Genomic DNA, 11,736 nt, shown 5'->3' with positions numbered 1-11,736 from the left:
ATTATTATATATATTGTATTATATATATTGTAAAATTATACCTTAAGTATTTGTATTTATTTATTTATTTTTATAATCATCATCATCAGTATTATTATTATTACTATTACAAAGGACCAATATTATGCTTAAATGCAATGTCAAATACTGTATCTGAGCTCTACAGGAATTCTTAAAAATAAATAAATAAATAAATAAATAAAAAGAAAAAAAAACACAGATGACTGCTTAATTTGCCTGACAGACATGGAAAACCATGGGAAAAAATAAAAAAAATTAAAAATCAGTTTGCATTCCCCTAATGTTTGCATGTTTATTTCTTTAAATGTAGGCATTTTTAAACTCGATGGCACGTCACGACTTCCGCCCCTGCTACGTAAAATGATGCCACCGAGCAGGGTGTCTGGATTGGAGCGAAACGTGTGCTAAAAAACTCAAAGGATCTGCTCGCACATTAAACACGTTTCATTACACTTCAAATATAATTTTGTGTGGACGCTTCTGTAAAATAGACGAGCCGCTAAAAGCACACTTATATTCTTCCGAGTCCGAATGGCGTCCATTTCATCCAGCTCGCGCTTCAGTCGCGTTACAAATTCTACTATGGCGAAGGTTAATCTCATGAATAATAATTACGTCATGAGGACGTTGCTTAAACAATAAATCAAACAGTATACATAACTTGTTTTTTAACTAATTTATCATTTTCTGTGGATAAAGGTGTCTTCTAGATGACTTAATATGATGTAAAATATATGATAAAGTTCCAATGGCAATTCTTTCCTCATGAATATTAAATAAATATTCTGGGTTCAATACAGTGAAGCTCAATCAACAGCATTTGTGTCATAATGTTGATTACCACACAAATTAATTTAGATTCATCCCTCCTTTTCTTTAAATGTGTGTTTCAGTGAGATACTTACAATGGAAGTCAATGGGGTCAATTTTTGGAGGGTTTAAAGGCAGAAATGTGAAGCTTACAATTTTATAAAAGCACTTTCATTTATTTTTCTGTTAAAACGTGTGTATTATTTGAGCTGTAAAGTTGTTTAAATTGTCATTTTTAGTCATTTTAGGGTTTCAGGGTTTGTTGACATGGCATCGTCATGGTAACGAAGTTGTAAAATTGGCTATAACTTTACACAGATGCGGTTAGTAAGTGATTTTATCATACTAAAACCATTTTAACACAGATATTGTTGATGTTAGGGCTAGGGTTAGGGTTGTTATCTTGCAGCTATACTTTTGAAATGAAAGTATTTTAACGTTCAAAAATTGGCCCCATTCACTTCCATTGTAAGTGTCTCACTGGAACACAGATTTGTGTGTTTTTTTGTTTGTTTTTTTTTTGTGGATTTTCTCCTCTTTTCTCCCCAATTTGGAATGCCCAATTCCCAATACACTCCAAGTCCCCGTGGTGGTGTAGTGACTCACCTCAATCCGGATGGCGGAGGACAAATCTCAGTTGCCTCCGTCAATCCGCGCATCTTATCACGTGGCTTGTTGAGCGCGTTACCACGGAGACATGGTGCGTGTGGCGGCTTCACGCTATTCTCCGCGGCATCCACGCGCAACTCACCACATGCCCCAACCGAGAGCGAGAACCACATTAGAGTGACCACGAGGAGGTTACCCCATGTGACTCTACCCTCCCTAGCAACCGAGCCAGTTTGGTTGCTTAGGAGACCTGGCTGGAGTCACTCAGCACACCCTGGATTCAAACTCGCGACTCCAGGTGTGATAGTCAGTGTCAATACTCGCTGAGATGCCCAGACCCCCCAGATTTGTGCTTTTTTAAAGAAAATGAGGTACAAGTTATTTAGTAAGTAATTTTTGTGGTAATCAATATCACGCCATAAATGCTGTCGACTGAGCTGAACTTCTATTGAACCCGGGATATTCCTTTAACGACGTCGCTCCTGCGTTGCTCGGCTTTAAATGAATATTAATGAGGACATTGCTGACGCAGCCGCTGCTCTTCCAATAGCGGAGGCCCTCTTATGAATATTAATAGCCGAGCCTTCAGCGTACTAGGATCCGTGCACTTGAGTGCCAAATGGCGCAGTGCGCCTGAGCAAGAGAAAGCGGAACTGGAGGCAGTAGCAAGAACGCACCTTTTCCGGTAATACCGACAGTAGCAGCAGCAGCAGCAGCACAACCGGGACCGAAGAGCGACTGGAGAGGAGAGAGGGGTCGAGAACCGACCCGGGGTGAGAGAGAGAGAGAGAGAGAGAGAGAGAGAGGGGCTGTTAAATGAAGGTAAATTAGCGTCTGTTGTTGCTCTCACAGCGCATAGTGAAACTAGACGAATTAAAGTTGTGTTTGACACCCCTCCCTTTTCTTCATCCGCTTTCTCTTGTGTTTTAGGGACGGAAGAGGGAAACTCGTGATGAATCAGTGACTTTTTGGACTTCTAAACTCCCAACTGGATTCTCTGAGCACCAAAACTGATGATCAGAAGTCTTAAAAAGGACTCAAACCGAGTGAATACAAGAAGAAGGTCGGAGTTGATCAGAAAGGCCTGTTATAAAGATCTTGTTTTGGAGACGACAAGGTGTATTTGGGCGGTTTGTATTGTCTATGCACCCTCAGTTGTACACAACTCAACTTGCTTGCATAGTGGTTTGTGTTTCCCCTTATGCATACTACATTAGATTCAATGAGAGTCACCGTTGGTTACACATACTATGCATTACTATGCATTTTTTAAACGAATGGCTCTGAAGTTCCATATTGAAGGTGCAAGTCGAGATTCAAAGTAACAGTTCGAAGCAATACCAAATAGCCTTCTAATCGTTTTTCCTGCGACAAACGTAATATATGCACAGCCAAGAAGATGGGGAAGATGCTTTCAAAGATCTTCGGCAACAAAGAGATGAGAATATTGATGCTTGGACTTGACGCGGCGGGCAAGACCACGATTCTTTACAAACTGAAACTGGGACAGTCTGTCACAACCATCCCGACCGTGGGATTCAACGTGGAGACTGTCACCTATAAGAACGTCAAGTTCAACGTCTGGGATGTCGGTGGTCAGGACAAGATCCGACCGCTGTGGCGGCATTACTACACCGGCACCCAGGGACTGATCTTCGTAGTGGACTGTGCGGATCGAGACCGGATCGACGAGGCCAGACAGGAGCTGCATCGCATCATCAACGATCGCGAAATGAGGGACGCCATCATTCTGATCTTCGCCAACAAGCAAGACCTTCCCGACGCCATGAAACCACACGAGATCCAAGAGAAGCTCGGGCTGACCCGGATCCGAGATAGGAATTGGTACGTTCAGCCGTCCTGCGCTGCGACGGGCGATGGACTCTACGAAGGGCTCACCTGGCTTACATCCAATTACAAATCGTAACGCATCGATACGGAAAAGAGTGGCAACTAGAATCAATTAAAGAATAACTTTGGCTTCTCAGATCTGTGTGTAAAGTTTGATTATTATCTTCTTCTCAAGCCCATCTTTGTTTGTTTGTTTGTTTGTTTATTGGCCCGCTCTTACATTTACTTAAAGCACTATTGTAGTTCTGTTACATTTGAATGTATAACCATCTCCAAATATGCCATACACTGCAAAATCTGTATGAAAAACCTCAAATATTATTAAAATGATGCATTTACTTGAAGCAAAATTGTGTACGATAAAAAGACTTGAATTAAAGTCATTTTCTAACACCATAACATATATAATAGTTTTTTTCTTGCTGTTTGAATAATTTTTACTACAATGTGTTAGATTTGTGCTTAAAACAAGAAAATGCAATGGGGTAAGAAAAATAAACTGTAAACAAGTCTTCTTATCTATGCAATGTGCCTTCTGAAGTACAACGTAAATGCATTTTGTATTAAAGGAATATTCCGGGTTTACAATGGAAGTCAATGGGGTTCAATCTGTAAACGTTAAAATACTCACTGTTTCAAAAGTATAGACACAAGACGTAAAGAACATGATTTTACTGTGATAAAATCACTAACTAACCGCATCTGTGTGACGTTAGAACCAATTTTACTACTTTGTTGCCATGACGACGAAATGCGGTAAACCATCAAACCCTACAACGACTGTAAAAACGACTGTTTCCAGCTCGGATAATATACATGTTTTAACAAGAATTAATGTAAGTGCTTTTATACAATTGTAAGCTTCACATTTCTGCCTTTAAACCTCCAAAAATTGACCCCCATTGACTTCCATTGTAAGTGTCTCACTGGAGCACACATTTAAAGAAAAGGAGGGACGAGTCGAAATTAATTTGAACATTTTGCCACAAATGCTGTCGATTGAGCTGAACTTGTATTAACCGGGAATATTCCTTTAAGGATGTTTGGATATTTTTTACGGGGGGGGGGAGACCGAAAGAAAATGATTTTATGCAGTGTAAAGTATTATTTTCAGAAGCTGTGTGTTGTTGTTTTTTTTCCATTCAGTCCAGTTGAAGATCTGGCCATTGACTGATATGGAAATGTTTCTTTTTATTTGTCTGAAGATACAGTTATTAGTCCTTAAAACGGCAGCTTATTTGTTTACCTCTGTGCCATCACGTATAACGAATGTAAGGAGAATAGCTTCAACACAGATTATTCAAATAAAACATATATGCAGAATTTAGTCAAAAAGTCCTTGAAGGAAAATTGACGTATTTTTGTCAGTAAGCTTCCATTTCAACGAAGAATTCAAACTGTTTTGAACTTTTTTTGGTGGGACAAAGCAGATGTACCCTGCAGGGATGATGCTAATGAGATTTATTTAAAACGGTGTACTAGAATAAGGGCCCTTTGACTTTAGTGTGCACGACTGTAATCATAACCATAAACCGCACAAATCACACCAAGCCTCTTTTTCTCGCACTAAATTAAGGTTAAATGCTTTGTTTTATTATTTTGACTGATTTGTTATGCTGAAGAAATAATAAAATCTATATCAATATATATATCTATATATATCCAGTACAATGTGATTGTGTCTTCTTGACGAGGTAGAACGTGCTTGCACATTTACATTGTACATTCTGAATGTAGAACTGTGTTTTAGTGAGTTTACGAGGTCAGGACAGAAGCGTGCTGGTCTGTCTTCATCCCTGTGATTATAATTGACCCTGTGAAGTGAATGAGTGATAACGTCTTTGGTTTCAGGGTCAAATGATCACGTGTTTCCCTCTATATTCACCCGAGAAAGAGCGACAAGAGAGTTGAAGTTGAACATGTATTGGTGTTCAGATTACAGTGAGAACACTTCAGCTGTCAGCGTTGTGCGATGATGTAATGGGAAGTCAGTAAGATAACTTCCAAGTTTCCAGTTGAACAAAACACAGGCGTTTATGTGATGTTCTGCCGAGTAAAGCCGCACTAACGTTTTCCATCATGTTTGCATATCAGACAGTTTAATTAAATTCAGTTTCCTGGCACGCATCGCCAAAGATTTTATACCGTTTATTTGAATGTTTAATGCACACCTGACTGAATCTCACAAATACCTCTTGGTTATATTTCAGCCCAAATCAAAAGCAAGCAAATATATGTTATATAAAGTGAATAAAGCCTATTTTTAGGACAATTTGGATTTTTGACATTGTGACCCCCCCCCCCCCCCCAAAAGTCTGTTTTTACTATATAATGTAAATCATGTAAAATAGTGTAATAAAATTATTACAAATAATAATAATTGTATAATTATAGATTTATTATTTAAAAAAGTGGTTTAAATATATTTAAACTTATTTAAAATATTTTTAAATATTAAATATTGCTTTTATTAAATATTATAAAATGATATTAAAACAAATTAAAATCAGAATAAGGGTGATACAACAAATACCACCATTATATATATATATATATAGTTCTCTATTTAAATAATATATCACTGTTTTTCACATTTAATAATTCAATTTAGCATTACTTTAATAGTAAATAGGGTGGGGGGTACTTAATTGTCATGAAAATAATGGCACAGTTAATATAATGTGAATCAATTGTTCTTAAAATAGGATTAATTTTCTTTATGGAACATATAAAATAGATATTAATAAATATGACAGGTCTTGTCAAGTATTGTAAAATTCATCAACCTGTTGCTAGAGCAGATTTTATGTAATTGTCGGGGAATTACAGTAAAAATATCATAGTGCAAAAAAAAAAAATTTTTACGATTTATGCATTTCAATTTCACAAATTGTGTAATGTTTAACAAAATTAAATTAATAAATCTTTGTTTTTAGGTTTTTATTTAGGTAAATATTTAGGTTTTATTATTTTATATTATTAAAGATTACTCGATTAAATTTGATGGAATTGTGTTATAAAATTGCAACATGTAAATCTTAAAATGATTTTTTAATTGTGTGTAAACAGAGAAATGTGTCATCGCTGCTGTTGAAGGTGCGGTCAAAACTGAGAGAATTACACCCTCAAACAACAGTGACAGAAAGCAGTTTACAGGATTGTTTTTGGATTTGCTCAATCTCCTTAATGATAATCTTACGTAAAAGCACTCTTACGTGTTTGCCTGTGAAACATGATGTTTGATTAGTGAGTTTCAGTGGAGTTTGACCTGCAGTTGAGAACACAGTTAAAATACATTCAGGCAGCACGTAAAAGCTACAAACATTTACTTGGTGGTTGAAACATTACAGTGTCTGTGTTGAGGACAGAATAGTCCTTTAGGGGAACAATGGACTCTTAGTCATATTTTGCTGGCTGATTGAGTTGTTGTTCAGGTTGTAGTCTAAATACCCAGGAGGGAATGAGCATTTTCGATCCACAGGTTCGATGGGTTTTTATAATGGCACTTTTGGATTTATGAGTAAAATAGTGACAGTAGTCACTTAGAAAACCCATTGAGCATCTTTCTTGGATTTGTTAATTGTGTTTCATTTTCCTGCCTATTTTTATTATTTTTTTAATCTCATTTCTGCACACTCTTGAAAATAGAGAAATTATGGCACACATTTGGAATTGTGCATTCCTGTTTTACTGTTTCCTGGTTTAATTTTCCATCCAGAACATTGCAGCATAACCTCTGCCATGTTTTGCAGTAATAAAACAATATTATAAAGTTCTCCCGCAGATGAATCACCAGTGAATGTGTTTTTCTTGGCTTTGCACAAACTCTTGTGCTGCCTGCACCTGCGGCTCTAAACTAATCAACCATTCCATTAAAGTTACTCAGGACACCATTTGTGTGTGTTATAAATGCATTATAACTACAGAACAAAACAGCATCAAATAAACTTCAATCTGTGATGCTAACTCTACTATCACGGTTATGTACAGTATTTTTTATTTAGAAGCATTGAAGACAATACTGTATGTCCTAATGTAATAGAGGAGACTGGGGCTAGTTGTCACACTTTTTACTCCAGTCTTACTGTATAGACACAACCCTTAAAATCGAGACATCTGTTGGAGATGAGATGTCCTCCTCTTCAACAATAAATTGTGGTGTCCCGCAAGGAACACTGTTAGGGCCAATATTGTTTTCTCTGTCTATGTTACCGCTAACATACATATTCATTGCTATGCAGATGACCATCAGTTGTATTTGTCATTGAATCCCAATGATCTGACTAATTGAAATGTTCTTCAAGCTTTTATAGTAGATGGTATCTAATTTCCTTCAGTTTTGATTAAACAGAGGTTGTTATATTCGGTCATGGTTTCGGCTTTTAAAAAAAATGTCAGATTGAGTCAACACTTAATCCCAAATATTCAGCAGGTGGTGAGAAATTTGGGCGTCTGTTTTGACACAAATAAAAATTTTGAATACCACATCAGGAAGTTGTTTCAGCCTTGTTTTTATCAGTTAAGGAATAGATATTCGAGTTATTCGAGGTATTCGAGTTTTAGGGACAGAGAAACTTATTCATGGTTTTATTTTGTCACGCCTTGATTATTGTAATGCACTGTGTAAATCAACACACTTTAGCACAACTACAATCAGTGCAAAATGCTGCAGCTAGACTTTTGACATGAACTAGGTCTTCAAATCATATTATCATATTATATGGTTACCAATTCAAGATTTCATTAATTATATATAAAGCACTACATGGTTGGCGTCATATTATTTAGCAGAAATTTTAAGACCTTATGAAACAGACCTCTTAGACAGTACCCAAATGGGGGGGGGGTGACTTCATGCACTTAGCGGTCATTTTTATTTTTATTAAATCCTACTTGTCATTATTATCTTATCACTAAAATAAAAAACTGTATTTTTAATTTTTTATCTCTTATGGGGGGTCCCGGACTCCTCCAGCCTCCCTCAATTCGAGCACTGCCCTTAGAACTTCTTGTCGTGAACGTTTGGCTGTTCCAAGATTCAGATACAAAACTAAAGGTGACAGAGCGTCTGTAGTGAACGCCCCAAGATTATGGAACAGCCTGTCCTGGGATATTATGGGGCTTTTCCGCTGCACGGTATGGCTCGACTCAACTCGACTCTGCTCGCTTTTTGGGGGTTTTCCACTGTTGATAGTACCTGGTACCTGGTACTTTTTTTAGTACTACCTCGGTCGAGGTTCCAAGTGAGCCGAGCCGATACTAACTGTGACGTCAAAACCCTGCAGATCACTGATTGGTCAGAGAGAATCGTCACTACCAGCGTCACTGGATTTGCGACACGGGATATCAACCCGCTAGTTTTAAAGTTAGCAACAGTGATTGCAGTATCATTTGTTCACGCGATTTTCAAATTGTAAAAAGAAATGGCTGTGCGCAAAACCACGCCGTGGTCAATAAACGAGATGCAGACGTTCCTCTCGTTAGTAGCCGAGAAGAGGATCCAACGAGAGCTGGATGGGGCGACGCAACTATGACGATCAACCCAAGTTGAGGCGGCACTAATCTGCGGTGGAAAAGCAAGCTCAGAAAAGTAAAGCGAGCAGAGTCGAGTCGAGTCAAACCGTAACGTGCAGTGGAAAAGTGCCATTAGATCAACTGAATCTGTCTGTTTATAAGTCTCATTTAAAAACTCAGTAAGACTTACTACTAATTTTAGTTTTATGAAGCACTTTGTACTAAATTGCTAAAAGGTACTATAAAAATTATTATTTGAGAAGAATAGGGTGAATATGGGCAAAGTAGGACACTTTAGGCAACTTTTCCTGGCACTTTTAATGATGGTCCAAATGCCATATAAACTGATATTATGCCTTTATAGAAAGCTTAGGATGTCTCCTGCATAATATTGATTACCACAAAAAACTATTTTGACTCGTCCCTCCTTTTCTTTAAAAATCAGTGAAGAAATGGAAGTCAATGAGGACAATGTTTTTAACGTTAAAATACTCACTGTTGAATGAAATGCGAGTAGCGTTTAACTGTTCAGAACTCAGCAACACGAGACCAAGGTGTTGCTATGTGGTTGCTAGGGTGATGTGAGAGTGTTTCGATGTAAGTCTATGGGATGAAAATGGCAAGTGTGGTTCCTTAGTCAAGTACCAGCACACCTCTCCTCAAACACACATGATTTGAGGGATCATCCACGTCTGGAGCACAAACACACTGGACATTTAATACTGTTAGAGGCACTGTGAATAATAGTAATAGAGAGTCGTCTTACAGTATGATGAACCCTCAACATGAAACTGAACTGCATTGTTAGTGGTTTCTAAGGGATCCCTCAGAAGTGAACAAGCAGGCCTGATGGGTTTACAGCACTGGAAAATGTATTTTGTTTGCATGGTGACTGAATGATAGTTGTGTGAGTGTGTGTGTGTGTGTGTGTGTGTGTGTGCGAGCAGTGACTTGTATGCATGAAGTCACTTCTATACAGCAAACAAATCCAGGAAAAACATCTTGAGCTGCTTTTCCTTCCTATTGAAAGAAAGACACAGTTATGCTTCAAACATGCTGCGATAGCAATCATAAATCTTAAATGAAGACATTTAAGAGAATTAAGACATTTTTAAGTGGTGTATGTTAAATCCAGCATCTCTATTTGATTTGATCAAACAGTCAACATGGACTGTATTTACTTTCTCATTATATGTCCCTAGTCTGATTGGATGCAATTCATCAGTGCACGTTATTCTACCAAAGATTAATGTTTTGTCTTTATAATGTTCGCCTAACTTGCTCCACCTCTGAAACAAATTTTCCTTCTAGTCTGATGTCATCAAGCGCTCTTATTTTTCATCCGCCTGTCATATAGAGACACTTCACCCCATCAAATCAGTTCCTCGTGGAGAAAATCAAGTCCCGCCCTAAATTGTTTCTGTTTGAATATCCTTTTTCGCTCAGAAATACACATTCTGTTCACGTTATAAAAGTGAAGTGGGTTTATTTGTTCAGTCCTGAAAATATGAAACTGAAAACCAGTAAACCCTTAAACAGATGAGCTCAGTTGGAAGTGACTTTTTTTGTTGTTATGAAGGAAATTATAAGCGTGACGTTGCATGGACTGCACAAATCTGATGTCCATCTTTGGTTTGATGCAGCTCGCATTATGTGGAATGCAATGTTTGTGATCCCTCTATGGGATTCACATTTATTACGTGAAAATAATACTATATTTTATTTATTTGCTAACGCTTGCGCAAATACCTCTATGTAAACAAATGTACAAACATGGATCAGTTGCTTTTGAATCACCACTTGTTTGAGTGGTGCTTGCCCATGGTTGCCAGAGCATTGCAGTTTGGTTGCTAAGGTGTTTCGATTGATTTTTAGCATGTTTCTGTACTGAAAACCCTAATAAGTTGATGTAGAGCCGAGGAGGGCGGGGCTGGGCTGGAATGAGACACACCCGGTCCCCAATCAGCCTGATGGGGCGCGCGAGGGATAAAGGTGGCCGAGTACGACAGTTCGAGAGAGAGAGAGAATTACAGGCAGCTGTACTATGTGTTTTCGGTTGTGTGTTTTGTTTAAATTGTTTATTAAATTATTATTTAAGTTGTCAAGCCGGTTCTCGCCGCCTCCTTTCCACTAAACCCCCTTACACTGGTGCCGAAACCCGGGAAGGAGGAGGGATTCCCGTCGCAGGGTCCTCGACACTGCCGTCCACCCAGTGGAGCGCCGCTGTCGTCCGACGGGGGATGGAGTAGCCCGACCACCCGGACGCGGGGAACGGCCACCGTCCGCGAGGCGAGTGGGGACGGGACTCCCCAACTGCCTAGAGCGAGGGAGCCGCTGCCGGGGGCGGAGGAGTGCCCTGCTGTCCCCCGGGAACGCGGAGGGGTCGAGAGAAGTCCGCCGTCCGCGGGGGGAGGAGGGAAGCGACTCCCCGACCGCCTGGAGTGGTAGGGCCGCTGCCAGGGGCGGAGGAGAGTCCCCACGGGACGCCGGGAACGCGGAGGGGCGTTCTGTCCGCTGGGGGTCGGAGGTCTGACTCCGGTCCGTCCGGGGAGGAGCGGCTGCAGTCCGCCTGAGAGGGTGGAGTAGTGATCAGGGACCACGCGACAGGAATCCCTCCTCCTTCCCGGGTTTCGGCACCAGTGTAAGGGGGTTTAGTGGAAAGGAGGCGGCGAGAACCGGCTTGACAACTTAAATAATAATTTAATAAACAATTTAAACAACCGAAAACACACAGTACAGCTGCCTGTAATTCTCTCTCTCTCGAACTGTCGTCCCCGGCCGCCTTTATCCCTCGCGCGCCCCATCAGGCTGATTGGGGACCGGGTGTGTCTCATTCCAGCCCGGCTCCGCCCTCCTCGGCTCTACAGTTGACTACTCAATTGGTTAAGTAAACTCGTTCCCTCAGTTGAATTATGTCCAAGACTTGTGTAA

At 39.5% G+C, this 11,736-nt stretch overlaps 1 protein-coding gene across 1 annotated transcript; it reads left to right on the top strand.

Moving 5' to 3' along the window:
- Positions 1–2,100: 2,100 nt before the first annotated feature.
- Positions 2,101–6,149, top strand: LOC127416350 (ADP-ribosylation factor 6-like). The gene is made up of 2 exons (XM_051655663.1): positions 2,101–2,262; positions 2,371–6,149. The coding sequence occupies exon 2, from the start codon at positions 2,840–2,842 to the stop codon at positions 3,365–3,367; it is 528 nt and encodes a 175-aa protein (XP_051511623.1). The 5' UTR covers positions 2,101–2,262; positions 2,371–2,839; the 3' UTR covers positions 3,368–6,149.
- The last annotated feature ends 5,587 nt before the right edge of the window (positions 6,150–11,736 follow it).

Source organism: Myxocyprinus asiaticus, chromosome 25 (genome assembly GCF_019703515.2).
Source record: "Myxocyprinus asiaticus isolate MX2 ecotype Aquarium Trade chromosome 25, UBuf_Myxa_2, whole genome shotgun sequence".
NCBI lineage: Eukaryota > Metazoa > Chordata > Actinopteri > Cypriniformes > Catostomidae > Myxocyprinus > Myxocyprinus asiaticus.
Note: the sequence above shows the minus strand (reverse complement) of the source record. Positions and strands in the feature narration are given on the sequence as shown.